At 43.7% G+C, this 24,166-nt stretch overlaps 1 protein-coding gene across 1 annotated transcript; it reads right to left on the bottom strand.

Moving 5' to 3' along the window:
- Positions 1-21,337: 21,337 nt before the first annotated feature.
- Positions 21,338-23,324, bottom strand: LOC120659228 (probable N-acetyltransferase HLS1). The gene is made up of 2 exons (XM_039937288.1): positions 22,696-23,324; positions 21,338-22,609 (listed from the first exon to the last, which is right to left on the bottom strand). The coding sequence occupies exons 1-2, from the start codon at positions 22,900-22,902 to the stop codon at positions 21,593-21,595; spliced, it is 1,224 nt and encodes a 407-aa protein (XP_039793222.1). The 5' UTR covers positions 22,903-23,324; the 3' UTR covers positions 21,338-21,592.
- Positions 23,325-24,166: the final 842 nt, after the last annotated feature.

Below are 24,166 nucleotides of genomic sequence, written 5' to 3'. Positions count from 1 at the left end.
TGTACTCTTGTGTAAAACTATTGTGTTGTAATAAAGTAAGTGTTTTGTAAGTGTCGGTCTCCTAGTTTCTAAATACTTAGTATATAAGTATATAAGTTGTGATCTCACGTAGGCTGGCTCTGCCACCCGGGATCAAAAAGGATCTGGGCTTCATCGTAGATACCTATGCCACCTGGAAGTGAGAAAACGGCTCTTTCGTCGAAAGGACCTTATACACTAAGTAGCTAGAAATTAAAAAAAAAAACTAACTGACTCTACAATGAGTTGGTGTATCTTAGATGTAGGTTCTCAGGGCCACCTCATTTCCAACATTAAATTAAAAAAATCAGTATATCTGTTTTCGCTTTACAAGGAAATAGCGTGTGTGTGTGTGTATATATATATGTGTTTGTGTATATGTATATATATGTATATGTATATATATGTATATATATATATATGTATATATATATATTATAAGATTTAATATAAGGTCTAGACTCTCGAGTGGCAGTCACGAAGAGTTCGCCAGATGGCCTTCAAAATGCTAGGGCCGGCACGGTTCTGAATCACTTCTTTGACATAATTGACAAGAGATTCAACCAAATCATGCTCTTGACAAGAGAGAAGTGAAAATAGTAGTACTAGGGGAGGAGGTGATTGCGCCCGTCGTTGCGGAGGTGGTGATGGTGTCCGTCGTGGTTCTCATGGGCAGCGCGGCGGCAGCTTCTTGTTGCTGTGCATAGCAGCTTGACTGACTCTGATCGGAAGACCTCGTGGCGTCTCCTCTGCAGCCGGCAATGCCTCTCGGGCCTCTGCGCGTGTGAAGAAGGAGCGGAGCAGCCGCCCGATGCCCTATACGTGCTCGATCACGGCGGCTAGCGCGAGCCCGCCGTGCGGCCTCCTCCTCGCCCTAGGCCCGCACGGGTGCTTCCTCACCAACGCGCTCCAATAGCCGAGGGCCTCGCCGCGCCCCTGCGCCTCCTCCTCCCGTGCCTGTTCGCCATCGGGCACTCGGTCGATTCTTGGCTGAGGAGCGGCGAGGTTCTTGCTGGGTCCAAGAACAGGACGGCGAGGATGGCGGCGAGGGTGTCGGCGAAGGGGAGGTGCGGCTGCAGAGGATTCGACAGTCGCGGCCGGAGGCGTCGACTCTGGTGAGCGTTTGCGCGGTGCGGTGGTGCCAAGGGAGGAGAAGGGAGGCGAGGGAGGGGTGGTGGGTTCAAGAACAGGAAGGCAAGGATGGCGGCGAGCGGGTCGGCGAAGGGGAGGTGCGAACGGGGAGGACTCGGCGGTCGCGGCCGGAGGCGTGGACCCCGGGGAGAGTTTGCGCGGCGGTGGTGTCGAAAGAGAAGGGCGGCGCGGGAGGGACTGGTGGTGTGGGTTCAAGAATAGAATGGCGAGCGGGTTAGTGAAGGGGAGTTGCGAAAGGAGAGGACTCGGCGGTCACGGGCGGAGGCGTGGATTTCAGCCAGCGTTTGCGCGGTGTCAAGTGAGGAGAAGACCGGCGGGGGAGAGGGGCTTTTGTTTGTTTTGAGGCGGTGAGGTGAGGGGTGACCGTTGCTCTTGAGGCGGGTTGGGCCAAAGGAAAACCTGATGTTTTTTCTTTGGCCCGAACATGACTGGATTTTTCGACCCGAGCCTGACCAATATGTTTGGGTTGGGTCAGGGTAAATTCAAAATTTTGTATATAATTTTCAGATCGGGTGGTAGTTTTACAGGTTTTGAATAAAAAAATTTCAAGACGTGCTTAACCCGATTATTATTGTAGGTTGAAAATTCCGGCCTGAATCTAATCCATATAGTGATCGGGACGAGGCAAAGGAAAACCCACAATTTTTTTCTTCAGCCTGAACCCGGCTAACCTGACTCGGATTTTTTGACCCGAGCCTGAACCGATACGTGGTCCGGCTAGGCTATGTTCGGATTGGGTCCGGGTAAATCCAAATTTCTGTATACAATTTTCAAGTCGGGTCGGGTTTTTATGTGTTTTGGATAAAAAAATTCAACTCGTGAAAATTTGAGCGCCCAATGCATATAGTGATCGGGTCGGGTTGGATCATATTTTTTAGGCGGGTCGGGTTCATGTCATCCAACCCATCATTAGGCCTAGGACGTATGGTCACCTGTACGTATACTATCCATACGATTTTCAAGACCCAAAAAGCATCTTGCTTGCCACTTTGCTACAAACTGTTCATCAACAGAAGGTTCTCATCTGATAGAAGAATCGAACAGTTGTCAGAATGTCCGCAGTTTTACATGCATCATCTACAAACATCGTATTAGAGCAGGTTTAATAATCGGCGCTAAGCCGGCTGAGTCCGACGTGTAGGATAAAAAAACATGGAGAGAGAATCATGTGGGCGTCCCACGAAACGCCCGCTCGACGCCGGTGCATGCAGTTGCTATTGGTGGAGAGAGCTGCAAAGCACTAAACTTTGATGGGACCCACCGCAAAACGCTTGCTAGCTCACCACGGTTACAGCCGACTGCCGCCGAAATTATTAGACCTGCTCTTAGGTTGTTCGGCACAAACTTGTGTTCACTATAACCCTGGCAAATGTGGTCAGATACTGGAATTACTCAGGCCAAACACACAGTTTCTCATTTAATGCTCTCTAAAGATTATAAATTCTTACTGAAGAAACCTACTGCAGCCAAAATGATCCATAATACTTCTATATGGCACAAGACAAAATAAAATCCTAAACTACTAGACACTGCATTTCACCATATTCTGAACGCACACATCCTGTAAAAGAAACAGATACAAGGGCCCCAGAACCAATTTGAAAAGCAAAAGATTTATCACGAAAAGAATTCTTATGATGATCGCGACTACCAAGCCACACAAGGTTGGCACAAGCAGGCACTTCTTCTCAGACACCAATATTCAAATGTTTCAGACTTTCCCTTGCTCAATCGTATTTTTTGGAGCTGCAAACAAACTTACAACACATCTAGTTTCTCATGCAACAACAATCCAAACACACATTTGCACCAGAGTCAGGAACGATCCATACATGTCCAACTCCAGTACTCCAGACCAGGGACCTAATATCAGACTGGCCTAACAGACAACCTCTGGGTTGTCGGTCAGGTAAGCTGTAGGATGTGTAACTTGTTATGCTCTTCAACTCTGACCTGGGCATTGATTCACCCTTCATGATCTCACTGGATTCAGGTTCAATAATAGCCAAAAGGCCTTGGAACCACTATACAACTTCCTCCGCACGCATGCAAAACATACATATCAGGTATAAGCTGAAAGTACAACAAGCTCTGAATTCTAAATAGTGATGACGCAAAACTGAATATTTACCATTATTCCTTCTGCACAGCTGCTACCACACTGAGGGAGAAGCTCTGAATTCTGAACACTGATGCAAAGCCTGCTTCCAAACTAAGGGTGAAGCTTCACCAGGCATAGCTAGATTTGCCGTTGCCCTTATATCTCAAGTAATGATAAATTCTGCTATTGTAACTTAAGATGATAATTGAAAGTATGTGTCAGTAAGAACTGATATATTATTTGATGATTCAGTATTTTTTCTCCTTGTGATTTGCATGTGGAAAAGGCCATAGCTTCAAGCTCAATGGTTCCAATTGGAAAAAATATTCACATATGTTTTGCAGATTCATTATTCAACAAGATATAAGGAGTCTAATTTTGGATGTTTACCAGATTAGCCACAAATAATAATCTAACAACTTCCAAGTATGTAACTAATTTCAAACCACAAGGTGTTGGACAAGATTAAAATTAGGTAGGAGTAACATGTTGCATATGAATATGTGGTGTTTAAATTTATATGCTAATTTTCTTGACTGTAAATATATTGAGATCAAAGGAAACATATTCATTCTAGCCTTTCATTGCAAGCCAAATTACTGGGGTACAGAGTACGATAAATGAAGGGGTTCCTGGCTTACTGATAAGGCAACCAGCCTGACAGAACTTGATACCAACAATCAAGCAGAAAAAATTAAGAGAAAGACCAAAGAACACTTTAAACAAAAGGAAAAACTCTTTAAGGCCATGACATAAGACCAAAGTCAACCTCACTGATGCTAAAGAGTTATCTCACCATAAAGCTGATACAACCTTCCATTACCACCACCACCACTACATTTTTCCGCCATGAACAAGAAGCCCTCACACGAGTACCTTAAGTATGTCAGGCACTCGAAGCATCCGCTCTTGGTCTATCACCTCTAGAGGCGCCAAAATGTTGAATAAATGAACAGATTTTAAGAAACAGTGTATGCTGATTGTGATTGAGACATTGGCTTACCCTTACTGGACGTTTATTTTTAACAGAAAGGGACCTGCAAGTTGGTGCTAAGGGAAAATCAAACAGGCAAACAAAGCTAATATAGCATAGGTTGAAAGAAGGATTTTTTTGTACTTTTTCCATGCAGCTAAGAAGGTCAGCTTCAGCAAGAAGAGGGGGTGGCCGAGTCACTCCATAATCAAGGGTTAAAGTTGTCGGAACAAACTGCATGATTTTAAGTCAATAGTTCACATCAGTTTTGTATTTGGTTCAATGTTAGCCTAAACATTAAACGGTGAACGGTCGGTCACTCACCGTTTAGCAAATAGTCGGAATACACGGCCGTTTAAACGGCCTTTTAAACAGTCAAAACGGCTTTACATGGCTTTACACGGCTAATCGGCCTACATGGATACTCACTGAGTCGCGTTTACACGTCGTGTAAATGGTGTAAACGGCCGTGTAGGCGAACAGTGATTTGGTTAATAGGATTCGAAATGTTGGAGAGCATTGACATTCTCTAAATCAAATCAAGCAACTAGTTGTGATAAACAAATATTGAGTGACTTGATAAATATTGCAATGAATTATACACTTCTGCATATATCGCATGTTTACATAAACATCATCAATAATATGAATGTACCACCATATTTTTTAGTTCGAACTATGAATTTATCCGCAGTCTTTAACATGTTTTTGTTTTCCTTTGCAGGATAAACAGCTTGACCAAAGAAAATGTAAAGTATGAAATATGATTACAGCAAACCTGCTGTCCAATGTTGTACGTTGGAAGTAATGTGCCACCCCATGAATCAAAGCGCTAAACATCCAAATAATTTTTCTACAGAAGAAGAAAGCATCTCTTTTAAAAGAAAGAAAAATAAACAAATCCAGGTGAAGCAGATAATGGAAGCATCATATTATCAACAGGGGTTGCGGTCATAAAACAGAAAAAATTGGTGCCTGCTGAGGATCCTTGAATACAAGGGTTTCTCCTCTATCAACAGATGACTGATTTACTAATGGACTTGCTCAATATAGATTAAGGAGTACTAACAAATATCAGGAAGCAACAATTATTATAACACATTTATAACTGAAATACTGAGCCCATTCAAAAATATCATGTACAATTTAAACCAGCACGATTGCCATAACTGAAATTTGACCCTTTTTCTTTCCAAAGCAGATTATGGTAAAAGCTGTGCTCATGTATATTCATATGAAGACACTTTCGAAAATAAAGCTAAAAGTACAACTATTTTTCAGTGGATAAAACAAACAAGAGAAAACGCATGTTAGTTGTCACATTAACATTTTATACAAAACCCCCCCTTTTTACCGTTTTCCAATAAATACTAGAGTAGTTTTGTGTATGAACATTGGCAAAACATATTCTTTGAGGGGTTTAGCAGCTTCATGCCCATGCAGAAACAACTATTCCGTTCAAGAGAAAAAAACAACTATTCAGGCCTTCACATTAAGAAAATCTGCTAATGTTACATCTCTCTACAAACTAGCACCATTAATCCTTACTGATTCCATATTTTAACCTAATCTTACTCTATAAATGTACCAGACAATGGCAGAAGTAATTTCAAACAGAACACTAGAACATGCAGCACAATAGAAACAGATTGCATATATATGGCTAGTATTGATGGTATTGGTAGCCAATTGAAGGGAAGCAACAAAAGAAGAATATAGGAAAACAGGATACTCACAGCAAGTACAACATGCCCTGATGCAGTGAACTGTTCACTGGCTATGTCAATTTCAACAGTTGTTTCAGCTCCAACAGCTGGTTGAGAGCAACATGCAAGGAAATGGCGAACAACGCGAACTCATATAATTTCTGGACACCAAAAAATAAGATATGCAAAACTTTATTAGACTTGTATGGGCTCTATAAAGAACATTTAAAAACGAATTTGATCTCTCAGCAAGACTGTCTCTCAGCTGTTTAGTAGCACTACATACATTGTGGTATGGGCTCCAGTTATTTTAGCCTCTTAAAAAATTGGTTGGATGAATAGGAGGATGTGCCTTGTCATCATGACCACCATTGCTGGGATTTCCCCAAAGTCTTTCTTCAGGAATTAGAAGCCGGTGAGCATATGCTCCCCATACTGGATGCTCGTACTTGTTCACGTACAATTGCCTATAGGTCAAAGGGAGCCAAATATTTTAAGGTGAAAAGATAAAGCGAGGAAGGGCATACCTTCAAGAAAAATAAATAAATAAGAGTGAGAAATGGTGTAACCACTGCAATAGAGTATGACACAGATTATCTAGAGTGCATTTTTACATTTTTCTCAGTGCGATTTCATCATGACATGCCTACTAATCCATGGACACAATGCAATGAAGATCAACAAGAGTGTACATTCCCATTGTCATGACAAGTGGGCCGGCCACAGGCCTAGGCCCACGAGTACTGAAGTATGTGAACAGTACCCGCGGGTACTGTAGTGCCATCATTGGTTAGGGTTTAGGGTGAGTCTAGAGATTAGATTACTTAAGGGTCAAATTTGTTAGACGCCTTGTCTATAAAAGGCTGTCATGAGTCCTAGGGTTAGGCAAGCAGAAAATAGATTAAAGAAGCAGCTCAGAGCCTCCAGAGGGAGGGCGAGTTAGCTGATCTATCCTGCTGTTCTAGTATCGATAATCAGCCCACATCACCCATCAATGGAAACAACATATGTATAGGAAGCATGTTGTGGATACATGAAAAACAATTGACTAAGTACATGTTTCTTGTCACTTTTCAAATAAACTAGTATTGGCATATTGTTAACCACATCAGTTGTCTGGCAGAATTATAGACTTAAATAAAAAAATGTAACCAAATTCAAAATCATCAGAAAAACAAAAAGGGAAGAATGTTAAAACAAGTCACACGAGTAAAATCCCATACTGACATGAAGATGAGTGTTTGGAGAGAAGTATCAGTTTCTGTACTTGGATAACTAATGAATCCTGCTTGATAAAGTTCTTCAGCCACCTAGAATTGAAAGGGAGGAGACCGGCAAAAACAACAACAACAATATAGTCTTTTGTCCCAAGCAAGTTGGGGTAGGTTAGAGATGAAACCCAAAAGACACAAAGATCATAGTTCAGGCACGTTGATAGCTAGTCTCCAAGCGCTCCTATCCAAAGCCAGCAAATAAAACAATCAAATAATCAAGCTACCGAGGTATGCCCATTATTAGATATTAGAACTGGCAAGGAAGAATAAACAAATAAGACGAGATTTTTGAGACCTTCATTGTGCGCTCTGAACTCATTCTGAAGTACCTAGAAGCACGTATTTTAACTTTTCTTAATTCCTAACATTTTGAACCTGCAGTGAACAAAGATCTATTGTTAAAAATGGTACTCTTGGTTCATGATTATCTGAGTTCCTAGGTTTGGAAACTGCAATGAGAAGAAACTGCAATGATTATTTGATGCTTGTATTTAGAGCATAAGTGTAGAAATAAGAAACTCATTCAGGTGACATTCAGCACTACAGCCAAAATATAGATCATGTCAGGATTCAAGACCCATAATCCATCCATATCATGAGAAATAGTAATAAATCATAAAATTGGCAGTCACAGCTAAGTAAAGTTGTTTGTGTTAAATGACAAAGAAGACAGCTAAGTAAAGCAGCACCTGAAGTGCAGAAGCTCGTGTAAGGAACAGCTCCAATGTTTGAAATGAACTCTCCTATATTTTCGAAGCGTCTAGACTTTAGATGAATGGTGAATAGCTCATCATTATTCCTCACAGGAAAATGACATGGATGTCGGTAGCACTTGGCTGCCCAAATCGCACTCCAGGATCGGATAACATATTCTGGTGCTCCGCTGGTAGTTGAAGTAGAGCGCATTCCGTCATCATTGTGTGTGTGTATATATATGTGTGTGTGTGTGTGTGTGTGTGTATATATATATATATATATATATATATATATATATGTATATATGTATATATGTATATATATATGTATATATATATATATATGTATATATATATATGTATATATATATATATATGACTGATCTATGTAGCATGCAGGGAGTTGAATATTATTTAGCACCCACGGCGGAGTGCCACCAGCACTCTGGTAAGGGGAAAATTACGCCCTCATGGAGTGAGTGTAGTAAATTCCTTAGATTGTGTGTTTTTAATGCATGGAGACCCTGATTTGTCGTGGTTATTGGCTGTATTGATGAAGTCTAACTTTATTGCACATCAATAAAGCATTGAATGACCAGTAAAAAGGGCACCATGCGGGGCATTCAACTGCAGTCAAAGTTAGCAATTTTAGAGATGCACGGAAATGGGCGGTGTGGAGTATAAAGTGGCATGTGTGGAAGTAAATATTAGTGGTTCGTTGGTTTTAATATAATGTCTTTTTTATTTGTTGTAGTAAAATTACTCCATTTTCGTTCACAGTAGTAGAAATCGAATCTTACCTGTACTGCACATTTGTTTTAAGATGTTCTCTCAATTGTATTTATGTTACATGCATGGGTCATTGTTTGTGAAAAAACGGATTGGATTGATGTTGCATATGGAGCTTCGGCGAGCGAACGTTGCATGCATGGGTCATCGTCTTTAGTTTGGTTGGTGAGTAAAAATTTTACTACTACACGTAGCCACGAGCCATTTTTTTCAGCTGCAAGCATGAATTGGGTTGAAGTTTTTAATGTCCACGGTTGAAGGAATGAGTTGAGTTTGAGGCGTAAAATACTAAACATTTAGGAAGTAAAAATCAGTTTCAAGACGTGCTGCCACTTTTGTCCAGAGCTCTGATGAACCCTCTAGATAACTTTTTACTCTATTTGCATAGTTGTAGTAAATATCACATAGTGTCTTAGATACGATTTTGGTGTAATGTATCAGGTTGTCATTTCCATCAATCACGCTCTCACCTCCCCATTGATGTGACATGGAAAGGCATGAACACCGCCTCCATCCTCGTATTTGTCCAATGATTGACGACTAATTAAACCGTAATTGCATGACTTTTTTGCATGCAGTATGTGCGGCCTCCATAAAGGTTCATTGCAATTAATGAAAATTTGGAGCAACAGAGGGATTCCAGAAGCAATTAAAGTTTGCTTGCACATGGGTAGGTGGACGAGATTTTAGGGGGAGACATGTAGCCTGCATGCATGCAATACTCGAATGCATGCAACAGCAAAAGTCTATTGAATTGGCATCTTCAACCATCGAATTATTTCCTAGGCAAGAAGACAATTTTAATGGTTTGGTTTATCTTTCGTGGGATACCTGAACAACCTCTGACCAATTTTGCCACTAAGATGGCATACCGAAACAACCTCCTGGGGTAATTAGTCATGAGCGAAACAATAAGTTCTTCACAAAATTTAGTCACGGGAAAGAAAGGAGTACATTTGCAAAAGTTTACCTGGAGTAATTATTTATATGAAAAGAAGTAGTTAGACGTGGAATGATTAATCTGACTCGATTTTATTTTGTAAATTGAATGAACTATATGACCATAGGAGAGGAGTAATTAGTTACTGGAATAAGAAGTAGTTTGTAAACGAAGGAGTAATTTTCTGTGCCAATCGAGGAGTACCTACTCCTGTTTTATTTCCTACTGGAGTAAATTTTTAGGAGTAATTTCAAATGTACAAACAAGTAATATCTATACAATAAAAAAAATAATTACTCCTAGAAAGAGAATAAACATCCATGCTTGCATCTGACCCAGCATCCTAATAGCTCGTAGCTTCTCCAATAGAAGAAATAGTTATCTGCACGATATTAGGAACCAAAATTAGACTGCTATATAGATACCTTGCTCACCAAAAAATTAGTAATTGACACACTAATAAAGTTGTAAATGACTTCTAAAAACTTAAAAAAGTAGGCATGTAACCACATCAGAATCATCGAACGATAGGTGAAACTCACTAGTAAGGGACGCACAGTTGCCATTGTCCACAGATTCAGGCGAATTAGCGGAGTTACGTTCGCCGGGGAGGGATGCACGAGGAAGGTTGTTTCCCATCGCTGATGAAGTGCAGGCAGCAACAAAGGAGGAGCTGCTGGCAAGCACGAGGCCTGGAGTAGATTCATTGCTCACCATGCGTGACGGGGCAGAGCATCTTGATCTTGGTCGTAGATAGCGTGAGAGAAAAAGAAAAGGAAGAGGATAAAAAATGTGGGAGAGGAGTGATCCAGGAGTCATATATCTCTATCCACACACGTAGCACATCCCTATCCAGAAGCACGAATTATAGACAGTAAAAGATCAGTTGTTGGCCTTGCCATCTAATTACACGTTGGGGTGAAATGTTTTTATTGCATCATAAATGTACCAGTGGTGCAGGTTGTTAGATTGACCTCAGCAGCGTACCCGCATACCCGTGGCGCCGGCGCGCGACCCACCGCGCGGCGTGTCCACCTCACCAGCACGCGTGTCCACCTCACCACCACGTCGGTACGGGCCCGCAGCGTGATGGGTGTCCCATTGATTCGCGGGACGCTGGTGAGGTCAGTCTTATGGGCATTGATTGTGATGGCTACGTTTCTACTGCAAATTAAAATAGCGCAATGATTTTGATTGTTTTCTGGCTCGTCGGAGCAGTGGTGGCACCGCCGGCGTGCTGAATATTATTCAGCTCCCTGGTGCCAAATAGACAACATATATATATATAGTTAGTGATCCGCTCGCTCCACGCACCTTGCTTGGAAGAGCAATCACATCCGTGGCCGCGCACAGTAACACCGGGCTCCAGGCGAAGGGCGGGAACCGCGGATCGGATGGGCAGGCCGTCCGCACACAGTGAGCGATCGTGCGCCGTCTCCGTGGGCTCGTGCGGCGTCGCCACGTCCGAAGACGGACGAGCACGCGGCAGTTGTGGCGGACGGCGCGGGGCGGGCGGCGGATCCATGGCTGGACCTCCTCGGCGGGCGGCGGCACAAGGGATTCGTTTGGGAGTCTTTGCAATATATATCATTAATAAAGTTAAATGTATGCCACTAAAAAATAGATGGGTCATCTATGCCATCACGCGAGTTTCTTTTGACATGTGTGCTATTCCATCCATATTCCGTTAGAACTTAACAGAGTTAGAGGACTTATAAGTGGGACCCACCAATCCAAATGACCATTGTGCCCCTGGGTGTATAGTGCACATAGTTTTTTTTTTGTGAAACAAGAGAGCCTCTGCTCAACAGAGGAAGCTGAGGGAAACCTCGAGGGCGGCAGCAGGGGGCCGCGCGTGGCCGTGCGCCGCCGCCGGCAGGGCGCCGCGCCCCTCCTTCGCCGCCCGAGCCATGGCCCCGAGCCATCCTTCTCCTCCCCTCCTCCCGGCTCCACCACGCCGCCCCCTCCCACCTCGCTCGCCGCCGCGGCGCTCCACCTCGCTCGCCGCTGGGCTCGAGCTCCGTCGGGGCGTCCTCGCCCCTCCTCGTGGCGGCAGCGGCGGCGGGCGCGCGCGCAGCCGGCTCGCGCGAGCGGGGCCTGGCAGCGGCAGCGCGCGTCATGGCATAGCGGCGGCAGGGCGAGGCGGAGGGCGACGCGCGCGGCCGGGCGGAACGCGGCGGGCGCGCGGCCAGGCGGAGCGCGCGGCCGGGCGGAGGGCGCGGCACGCACGGCGGCGTTGGAGGCTATGGCGCACGGAGGAGCTGTGGCTGCGGGGGCGACGAGCTGCGGCGGGCATGGCGGTGCGGCGGGCGCATCCCCTCCCTCCTCCCTCACCGGGCGGATCCTTGGAGGCGGCGACGGAGGCGGCGCGCGCGGACGTATGAGCGGCGAGCGGCGGACGCGCGAGGGGCGTGCGGCGGACGCGCGAGCGGCGGGGGCGGGCGGCGAGCAGACGCGGCACGGGCGGCCCCGGCGGGCGGCGAGCAGACGCGGCACGGGCGGCCCCGGCGGGCGGCGAGCTGCGGGGGCTGGAGCTGCGGCCAGGCGTGGCGGCCCCCCGGCGGCGGCGCGCGGGCGCCGGCCACCGGCGGCGGCGTGCGCGGGCGGAGGCGGCGCACGCGGACGCGGCGGGCGCCGGACGCGCGAGTGGCGAGCGGCGGCCCCCCGACGGCGAGGCGTCACACGCGTGGCGGGCGGTGACACGCAGAGGACGCACGCATGGTCCAGACTACTCCCAGAGCGAAACCTCTCCGAGAGGATAGCTGAAGGGCAAAACAGTTTTTATCCATCTCTATTAGCATCTGTTAAGCCTCTTCCCGTCCAAAATGGCATGTGTGTCAAAGAAAATTCGCACGATGGCAAATATGACCTGCTGAACTTTTTAGTGGCATGTATGGCACACCCAACTTTCTTGATGGCATGTATGTTAAAGACTCTTGGTTTGGTTTGGTCGGGGGATTGGGGAAATAGCTGACAGGTGGGGTCACTGCAGCAGTGAATAGCTCGAGTTGACTATTCTGACGCCATGCATGTTCAAGTTTGTTTCTCGTTGACATTCATTCATACATTAATTTGGTACTGCTGAGATTTCCTTATTGTATATCAATAGAAAAGGATCGGACATTAATTTTGTGATGATGTTGAGATTTCCTTCATACAGTACATGCATGTCATTGATTTTGGATCTTTTAATGGTACAGATCTAATTTTATAGTGTTCTTTCAGTGCACTGCTTGTCATTGATTTCGACAAGAACTGAAGCTGATAATAATTTTATAGTGACTTGCTCCGTAAATCGTCAGGCGCAGCTGCCAAAACCACTCTCTGGTTGAACTGAAAATCTCAAGGAAGCAACTTTCTGATCCAGATCGAGCCTGTTAGCTAACAGCATGTCTGACTGACGGAAGCCGGATGTTGTGCCTTCTGATTATGCTGCAAGACTTTGTTATCTGTGGAACGAAAGCATCTGCATTTCAACGTCTAGCCTTTTCCAGCAACTACGACACTACTACACTTGAGCGATGGCTTCAGGAACCGCGGCGACGGAGACTGCATGCCCCACACCACATCGCTGGATCGAGTCGTCAGTCGACCGAGTGCCAGCGCGACGGCGAGATGGGGGCTGCAATGGCTATTGCAGGAACTTCGGGTGAAAGATCTACGTGACTGTTGTGTCGGGTCAACACCGATAGTGCTGTTTGGATGCCATTTTCCTCCCTTGAGATGCTATTGTGATGCTTTATGCAAAGTATTTGACAAGAAACGGATAATTCAGACATCAAGTTTCTAACCAGACGAGAGATGTTGAATTGACATTGTGTTAAGATATTGCAAGACTAAAACGTGAACGAAGAAGAAGATCAAAGCGTAGTCTTTTAGCTTTTCTTTCTTGTGTTTCGAACCATCATTTTGAGGTTTAAAGTCTAAAAACTCTTATAATCTTTGGATGTGTATATCCACCATATGGATATAAAAGGCTGGGTTTTAATCTTAATCTGAAAAATGTCGTATCTAAAGAAAAGTACACACAATATGTGGGATTTGAACAGCAATAACGCTATACAAAAGCATGTATATATAATTAATAATCTTAGCCGCATCCAAATCAAATACCTAACACCAATCATGTCCGATAACAGAAAGAGCACTAACAAAGACGATTAAGCATGGGCAATAATTGAGTCATCAATCAAGTTATCGTGGCAGATAGATGACACGATGGCAAAGTAATCACATACAGTATCGTGCAAGAAAAGTTGGTCTTCTTTTTGTTCACTACCACAAATGGGAGATATCTAGACTAATAGGTGGCAGCCAGCGAGGGTGTAGTTCCAGGTCAGTTTACGGGCCCAGAAGTTGAAAATCTTCTCTGCTTTTCCTCAGATATTTTTTTTCCAGGCATTCAGATTGAGGATTTCGGTAAATTGTTCATCAGGATAGTTTACGGAGATGACCATTCCTCAACTAAAAAAGTGAGATGCTCATGTATCTACTGAGTGAAAATATCAACGTATTTTTCAAAAGAGGTGCTTCGAAAAAAATGAATTATATTCTATTGTTTTACCACAGCTCATCGTAAATTGTATACTACGGTTCTAGCAGCTACTGTTTGGCAAAAAGGTACACTAGCTATTATCTGCCTTGGTCCAGTCGCCGTACCCGTCGGCGAGCCTCTTGATGCACCAGAGGTCCTCGGCGCCGAGCCTCGGCCAGTGCGGCACGCCGGCGCGGAGCGGGTCGCACGCGCCGACTTCGGTGGCCACGACGCGCGCCCCGGCGGCGCGCGCCAGGTTGTGCGTGTGCCATCCGCGGCGCGTCCGGGCCGGCACCGCCGAGGCCGTAGAGGAAGTGCATCCCGAAGGGCTCGGAGAGATTGGGCACGGACGGGACGCGCAGCCACGGCGAGAGCGCGCGGTCGGCGGTGCGCGTGGCGTCCCGGCAGACGACTATCATTTGGTTTAATAGATTCGTCTCGCCGTGTAATTAATTTTATAATTATTCTATGTCTAATACTCATAATTAGTGTTGTAAAAATCTCTAAAAACTTTTGCCCCAAAATTTTTTGGAAGTAAACGGGCTTGAATTCCAAGCAGACGACTTCTGGTACTCCCTCCGTCCTCCCCCCAAAAAATGCAATTCTAGTTTTCTACTAAATTAATTCATATCAACTTTCATCAAACTTATAAAAAGAATATATATTACCATCTATGATACCAAATAATTGTAATTAGCTTCACCATCGAATCAATGTTCATAGTATATATGCCTATATATTTAAAAACATAAACAATAACAGTATTTTTTTACAAACTTAGTCAAATTTAAGGAAGTTTGATTCAATCTGAATTAAAAATTGTATTTATTGTTTAGGACGGAAGTTCGATGCCGACTGCATGCATGCGTCGTTGGCTGCTAGAACTATACTAGCATGACTACTCAAAGGCGTATCACTACTTATTAAGTCGTGGTACACTTGTAGATGTGCAGCACGCACACTTGATAGTACCAGAAGTATAGGTAAACTCGGTAAAATATGCATTTGCATCCCTCAACTTTATCCTGAGGATCAAATTCATCCTTCAACTTTTAAATTGGTCAATCTAATCTTTTAACTTTTATTTTTTGATCAAACTTGTCCTTATCGTAATATGGCTCTCCATGTTAGCATGAGAATAATGCGAAATAACTCTTTTATCTTTGGTTCCTTCCTAGATAGTAGCTACCCTCCTCAATTTTCACCGACGTGTCATTGCGTAATTTACTTGGATCTATAATTTTCCGGTCAATGGAGTAACTTGGGCCACCGGTTTTTAGAACTTAAATTCGAGTATTCAAATGTTAAATTCTAGAACTTTAAGTAGGCTAGTGTTTCTAAGAAATTGAGGGAAAGAAGGAGCCAAGGATAAAAATAAATATTTTATTAGCTTTAATACCAATTTGGACAGCTACAACAGCACAAGGACGAGTTCAAAAACAAAAATTGAGAGACTAGATTGACCGATCTGATAGTATAGGGCCGAAGTTGATCCAGAGGGCAAAGTTGAGGGATCATTGCCTATTTTGCCGGTAAACTCCAACAAAGTAATAACCTTAATTACCAGCTGATATTACGCTTGTTTTTTTTTGTTTCAACCTCTTTTTAATATCCAATAGTACATGCATTCAAGCTTCGTTTGTTTTTCTGCCAGAAATAATAAAGTAAATTACACCCACCATACAACAACTTGTCAGATGGGTGCAAATTGGTCCAACAACTTGTAAATGCTCAACTTAGTGCAATAACTTGACAGGTCGGTGCAGATCGGTTCAATAACTTGTAAAATGCCCAACTTAATACAATAACTTGGCAAATAGGTGCATTCACGGTCCAAACATTACACGACAATGTAACTAACGCAAAGTCTTAATAAAAATTATATTCATGTTAGGACAAATTATTAAGTATTATTTGACCATTAATTTTTGTGTTGCGCCTGCGTGACAATGTATTTGGCCAGGATATAAACTCTCACTGTTTAGAAATTAATGTTAGATCTTTACATTAATTATTTTTGTATAGTGATTTAATTTTAATTAAAACTATCTAATTTGATATTCAATATTGAAAAATTCACCCTCACTGTTTCGGATATGTTTGATTATATGCACTGTTAAACTCAAAAAGCGAATACGTTGATACAAACTATTGATACCTTTAAGGAGCTTGGTGCATATATTTTTAAAGCCTCATATATTCATCAGAAAGGAACAATGAACTAAATAAACAGAAACAAACATGAGCATTGTTGAATACATGAGCAGAAGCGCAGTAGAAACCTAAGGTTTTGGGGTCTCTCTTATCAACTTCAGTGTTTGAGTGATGATAATGGTGTAATTCTAAAATTTATTTGCATTCGAACTAATAAAAAATTGCACATAGTTGAAAAGCAACGACCGGATCACCATCAATAATTTCCATTTATAAAATTTAAGAATTATTGACGTTCATCTACTTTGCTTAATATGTTGTTGTTGTAATGGTGGCTAAATAATATATTACTTTATTAAAATCATAATTAATTTATTCTGAGAATAAAATTATTGGTGTCCACTATGACAAAAAAATCTACGGTCAAATAATACGCTCCGACGTGAATATACTCTTTATTGTGACTAGACGTTAGCAAATATATTATCGTGTAATGTTTGGACTGTGAATGCATCAATTTACCAACTTATTGCACTAAATTAAGCATTTCCTAAATTGTTGGATCAATCTGCACCCAGCTATTAAGTTATTGTATTAAATTGAGCACTTTACAAGTTGTTGGACCAATTTGCACCCACCTGCCAAGTTGTTGTATAATGGGTGCAATTTACTCAAAATAATACATACCCTGTTTGTTTTATGGGTCTTTTTCATAAATGACTCTAAAAGGAGGTTGGAGTATAAAGAATAAAAAGACCCTCTTGAGGAGCTTTCTGGGTCTTTTAGACCCAAATTCTAGCCTACCCCTACAAACCCCACACCCCCCTCCCACCAAGGCCGGTAACAATGTGTGACTTTTGGGTGCAATTTGGACCTTATTTTGCTACGGATTTGGCTGCAAATTAACAAAATTGAAGGCTCATATATTACTATACATAAGGTATACTTTATATTTTGGGGCTCTTCAAATTTGGGGCCCTATGCGGTCGCACAGGTCGCACGCCCCTAAGGACGCCCCTGCTTGCATGGGTGATATAGATTATAGACATGTACATTTTTTTTTCTCTCAGACAGAAGATGCGCCGTCAGAAAAAAAAAATGACAAAGTATTGGAACAACATGGCTAGTGAAAGTTCAAATAAAAAAGTTCTCTTAAGAAAAATCTAGTCGATAAAATCCTTCTAATCTCGACTAAAAGAGGATGAAAGCAATGTCGTAGAGATGACATGACACCATCATAGCAAAGTTTTCACCTAGAAACATGGCACTAATCAGGGCTCCAACAAGGAAGGACGCGCGCTCGATTGCAAACATTATTTATTAATCCTGTTGATGAACCTTATATATCAAGGTCGTATCTAAAAAAAAGCGCGCGCACATATATGTGGGATTTAATGAATTAGAAAAGCATCTATCTATCTATACGCATCCAAATCAAATACCTAACACCGCCTATCATGTCCAATGACAGAAAGAGCACTAAAAAAATTAAAGGCGATTAAGCAAGAACAATAATTGAGTTATCAATCAGCTTATCGTGGCAGATGACACGATGGCAAAGTAATCACATACAGTATTGTGCAAGAAAAGTTGGTCTTCTTTTTGTTCACTACCACAAATGGGAGGAGATATCTGGACTAGATGGCAGACAGCGAGGGGCCATGGACAGTAGTAGATACGTGGGCCACCACTGAGGTGCGGTTCCAGGCAAGTTTGCAGGCCCAGAACTTGGGACTTGTTTAGATGCATAAAGTAAACTTTTTGAAAGAGAAATTTTCACATTTAAAATATTAAATATAGACTAATTACAAAACTAATTACATAACTCGTTTATAAATTATGAGGTAAATTTATTAAGACTAACTAATCCATCGTTAGTATATATTTACTATAGCAGTTACTGTAACAATTTAGTGTCTAATTATGGTTTAATTAGACTCATTAGATTCGTCTCGTAATTTATAAACAAACTATGCAATTAGTTTTTTATTTTGTCTAGATTTAATACTCCATGCATGTGTCGCACACTTTCGATGTGATAGTTTTGAAATTTTGAATTTTGCATCTAAACTAGACATTGGAATCTTTTTTTCAGTTTGTGGACGCCAGAAAAGGCACATCGTGCACTCTAATAGACGCGCAACGATGTTCAGCAATTCTTCCTTCCTTTCCTCATATTTTTTTCAACACATCGAGGGAGATGATCATTCCTCAACTAAAAAAGTGAGATGCTCATGTATCTACTGATTGGAAATATCCGGGTATTTTTTTTCACAATATCCGCTTCGGAAAATAATAAATAATGAATTATATATCTTTTTAACCACAACTCAATGTAAATTGTACTATAGTTCTAGCAGCTACTGTTTGGCAAAAAGGTACACTAGCTACTATCTGCTTCTACAGTTGTACAAGTGGTGGAGTACACTCTAGGTACACAAGTACTCGATGAGCAGAAGCAATTCCGTCCAATGAACATTGCCCTTCATATGACCTATTAAATGACCATACAAAAAGGAGGCCAATGATTGGCAGCCGGCAAGGTCCTTGTTAGGGGTAGAGAGCAGCCCTCGATTAGATTCCCCCGTAAATTTTTTGAAAGATAATATTTTCACATTTAAAATATTAAATTAAGACTAATTACAAAATTAATTGTAGATTTCGTGCGTAAATCGTGAGACAAATCTAATAAACCTAATTAATCTGTAATTAGCACATGTTTACTGTAGGAATCACTGTAGCAGTTTCGTGTCTAATCATGATCTAATTTATTAGATTCATCTCATAATTTACAAGCAAACTATGCAATTAGTTTTTATTTTATCTAGATTTAATACTCCATGCATGTAAAAATTCTATTTGATACGATAGTTTTGAAATTTTGAATTTTGCATCTAAATAAGGGGCAAGCCAAATTCAGTCAAGTCACACGTTACTACTTTGCTACATGTAACAGTAGACAGTACATGTACGCCGTACTACTCTCCTGTTCCTGTACTTTCATTTTTCTGTTGAGGATACCACTTTTGAGAAGAGACAGCAGGGAGCACAGAAACAGCAAACAGTCGCCTAACGGATCCCTACTGCCGGTGTTCATGTCCAGCTTCAGCACTGAAGTGTTCATCAGGACCCCTGTTAAAAAATTCAGTGCTCCATCAACAACATTGTACAGGACATCATGATTGGGTTCGTTTGGGCCGACGCAGATTGTCTGCCAGGGCCAGGGACAAAGTGTCGGCATGGACTGCAATCTGCATGCTGGATTTTTTGCCAGTGCTGCCAGATAGCTACGGTTTCCAATTGGATGACCCACTTTTACAAAAGGAAACAAAAGGGGTTAAGCCACAGCCTTTGTTGCTTCTAGACTTGCATGAGCACCATAGATCATGGATGCAGAGTTGCAGATTGCAGGCACGATGATGGCAAGAAATTAGCAAAAGAGGTACGGTGTGCCGTGTACACACCTAACGGAGAAAATCTCCCTGATCATTACAGAAAACATATCCTAGGAGTTGACAGTTGAACTATATTTCCTCCTGTCTTGGGGTCTTGTCGTATGCTGCCAAGGGACCTACGACATGAGGATGACAATAGGGATTAACAATAATCCAGTATCATTCTCTTAAGGGTCCTAGTCTTGCCCACCAATCCAATGCTTCCTCCAACTCAGAAATAACTATGTATAGGTTTGTCCTAAGCCAAACACTTTTAACTTTGATGAACAATATATTTAAAAAATAAGTTTATTCTAAACAAAAATAATTGCTTATTACGATAGTTGGTTTCATGGTGAATCTGTCAACATCATGTTCATGTTGTCAATCTTCATGATCTTTTTGTAATTCATAGTTAAAGTTAAAAACTTTTTAACTTATTAGTATAACTTCATATATAATAGACCATTATTTTAGATGAGGTGATAGATTCCTCAAATCATACACCTCTAAACGTCAGGTCGGATTGCAAATACTCCTTATCTTTTTGTCATTACAGCTAATTATTGTCATTGCTACTTCACCGGCCGGTCGCTTCCCGATGCTTGTAATTTAATTTTCCCTAGAAACTAATAATATTATATTAAGTGTGCATTAAATTGAAAAGTTAGATAGATATTAATCCACAATAATAGAAGCTAATTAAAATGATGATTATAATATTTGTGGAGTGGTACTACAATAACTTGATGGCGAATGCATGGTCAAGGGTCTATTTCAGGTTCAGATCGATAGATGATTGCGCTGCTGTGCAGGAGGGGCATAACAACAACTCCTTGCATGGTAGACAGCACAGCACGCCCCGTTACTTGATCGAGCAGCCAGCCAAATAGATCCGACCAGGGCTCATGCATGCATACGCATCCACCTCGCTTAATGACGAGTGCCGACATCACATAGTTACTAAGACTAGAAATTCTCATATCCTATGAAACTTCTCCTCGTATATGATTTTGTCATGTCAGCAAATTTGCTGATGTGACATAAATATTTAATGCTCATAACACTTCTATGACGCTTATATTGAAATTGACCCAAATTCGTTTTTACATTTATATGGAAAAAAATAGGCGGTGTAAAATTTCGATGGACAGTGGTAAGAAACCATCACCAAATTAATGGTTACGGCACTATCTTGCCACACAAGAGATACTTCTTGATCATATTCTAGCTACCTCCATTGTTTGCTTTCCATGGTCATCGAGATAAGACTTAATTATGTCGTACTTTGAAACTTTACATTGATAGATTAAAGAATGTAATGATACAATCACCATATGCAAGTGTCAACAACCTATAATATTGTAGGAAAAGAAACGAAGCTAGCAATATACTAAAAGAAGATTATTAACAATGATAGTGTGAGGAGCATGAACGGCCATGCAAATAAAAGGAGCAAATAAATCACGCAATGAAAACCCTTAATTAGCTTGGAACATTCCAGTAGTTGGTTACCATCAAAAGGTTATGGAAAAGCAAAGAGCACGCTTTCGACAACGGTTGCAAATTGAGGCAGGGCACAAATTAAGCAAGGCCCTTTCCATTCCACTAATCATACCATACTCTACTTGATTAACTTCAAAAACTCATTTTGTCTACATCATTACACTAGATGAGAAAATAAAACAAAAAAAGAGAGAGATGAAACTATATATGGACAGGTCTTTCAATTCAAAAGGCCAGCCGAATCGCTTCCGGCCGTCGGATGCGAGATCCACGGTAGACTCAACTCAAAACTGATTATGCTAATTATCTGAACCGCCTAGAACTCCCTCGGGTCGACGAAGATGGAGCCGCCCGGCGGCGCCTTGGTCCAGTCGCCGAGCGCGCCGTCGCCGTACCCGTCGGCGAGCCTCTTGATGCACCAGAGGTCCTCGGCGCCGAGCCTCGGCCAGTGCGGCACGCCGGCGCGGAGCGGGTCGCACGCGCCGACCTCGGTGGCCACGACGCGCGCCCCGGCGGCGCGCGCCAGGTTGTGCGCGTGCCGGCACAGCGCGCGCGCCATCCGCGGCGCGTCCGGGCCGGCGCCGCCGAGGCCGTAGAGGAAGTGCATCCCGAACGGCTCGAAGAGGTTGGGCACGGACGGGACGCGCAGCCACGGCGAGAGAGCGCGGTCGGCGGCGCGGGTGGCGCGCGCCGCTGCGCGCCACAGCCTGGGCGCGCCGCGCACCTCGAGGCGGAACGCGTCCTTGCAGTTCCACACGCTGGCCACCGCCCACGACCCCGGCGGTGAGGCCAGGAACGCGTCCACGCCGCGCCACGGCCGCGCCGTCGCGGCGGGCACGGCGACGAACGTTCCGAGCGAGAGGGCGTTGGAGAGGACGGCGTCGATGTCGCGCGGGAAGAACTCGACGCCGCCGAGGCGCTCCCGGTAGAGGCGCTCGGCGTCGCGCGGCGCGAGCTCGACGACGGCGAGGCGGCCCGAGCGCGACGGCGCGAGGTCGTGGCGGAAGACGGGGTGCACGAGCACGGAGGGGGTGCGGAACTTGGCGTAGCCGCAGCGCGCGGTGAAGAGGCGCACCGACGGCTCGTTGTCGCGGTCGGTGGCGACGTAGGCGTACTCGGCGCCCATCTGCCGGAACCACTCCTCCATGCGCTCGACCAGGCGGCGGCCGATGCCCCGCCGGCGGTGGCCCGGGGACACGCGGAGGCCGAGGAGGTAGGCGACCTTGGAGAAGAGGCTGCTGCCGCGGCCGCACGCCACGGTCTTAACGCAGCCGCGCACGACGCCGACGAGCTCCGGCGCGCCGCCGAGGGGCCCGCCCGCAGCCTCCGCGACCTGGCATTATATTAGTCACACCATGGGTGAGTGAGTGAGTGACCATTCATTCATTCCAATAATTGGATGGATGGAGGAGGGCGTACGAGCATGAGGTAGGCCGGCGAGTGGCGGACGCGGCAGAGCGGGTCGCCGAGGAGGTCGGTGAAGAGGCAGAGCTTGCCGCCGCTGGGGCCAACCTCGCAGGCGCGCTCCAGCCGCTCCACGGCGGCGCGGTCGCGGTCGCAGTGGCCGTCGAACTCCCGCACCGCCACAGCCGTCGCGCCGTCGTCCTCCGGCACCACCGCGGCCATCGAATCGACCGCTCGATCCTGCAGGTGGGCTGCTGCTCTGACCTTGGCGCTCCACGTGACAAGCAGCTAGCCAGGAACTCTCTCTCTATATATATGGGTAGCTAGGCGATTCAGCTCCTCTTTAGTACTAGATATATGATAGGATAGTGGGGCAGTAATTATGAAGGTCTGGTGGACGATCGATGGAGAGCAACGGCAACTGATGAACGGAGAGGTGGAAGAGGAGAGGACAGGGAGGCGGCGGGTTAACGAGACGACGGCGATCGAGTCGAGTAGTGGGGGTCGTGGTGCCGAGAGAATTGCTTGCACTGGTAGCTGCTAGGATGATGGGCTGGGCCGGCCTGCCTGCCACTCTTGCACTCGTGCGGCTGCTACGCGTACACCTCTCTCTTCATCAAGTGGGGCCCACAGGATGGCCGTCTGTTGGCCTGTGTTGTGTTTCCTCTTTTTTCTCTGCCGTTCATTTGAGCCTGCAGCTACATATATATTATACTTGTACTGTATACTTCTGTTTGAGTATGTTGCCAGTGCCAGAGCAACGGTTTGTTGTGTACTTTTTTCCTGCTAAAATGGACACCTAGCTTTGTGTGTAGTGCCTAATTTCTGTCTTTATTGGACACGCCTTTTTTTTTATGTCATGTTAAATTTGTGCCATGAACTATACCCAATACATGTGACTATTGTTGCAAATTAAACCACTTTATGGCATAGGCTAAATGTTTCATAGCCACTTTAGGAATATGCCTATATAAGCTCCTGAAAGTATGGAAACTTTAGTCGAGATGTTCCGAATTATATATATAACTGTTCAGAATTTTCTCAAAAAAAAAACTGTTCAGAAAAAAGTGGCTAGCAATGTAGAGCGCGCAAGAAGGAGTTCACTCTTATTTTGGCTACAATTTACTCCTTCAGAAAGCTGTACTTCATCTTCATTTTGGAGTAACCATGATGCACAAGACATATTTGTGATTTTGGCATGGTCTTAAAGCTATATTTCATCTTTATTTCTCGCAAAATATTTGTGCCTAAAAAATAGTATAGCGTGAAGGTATGAAATAACTATACTTATGATAAAATATTGATAAAATATATATTGAGGTTGACTTTTTCAAATGATATTAGCACTATGCTGTTTGTTTTGCAATCAGGATAGTTATTAGGAAAGGCATTTTTTCAGATATATCGTGTATGAAAACAATTGCTACCGCTAGCTAGCCGTAAATTGACGTTATTAACAATGCACATCAAACGTTGATTAGCAGCA

The sequence above is a fragment of the Panicum virgatum genome, chromosome 2N (assembly GCF_016808335.1).
Source record: "Panicum virgatum strain AP13 chromosome 2N, P.virgatum_v5, whole genome shotgun sequence".
In the NCBI taxonomy this organism is placed as follows: domain Eukaryota; kingdom Viridiplantae; phylum Streptophyta; class Magnoliopsida; order Poales; family Poaceae; genus Panicum; species Panicum virgatum.
This window is presented reverse-complemented; position numbering and strand designations above follow the sequence as displayed.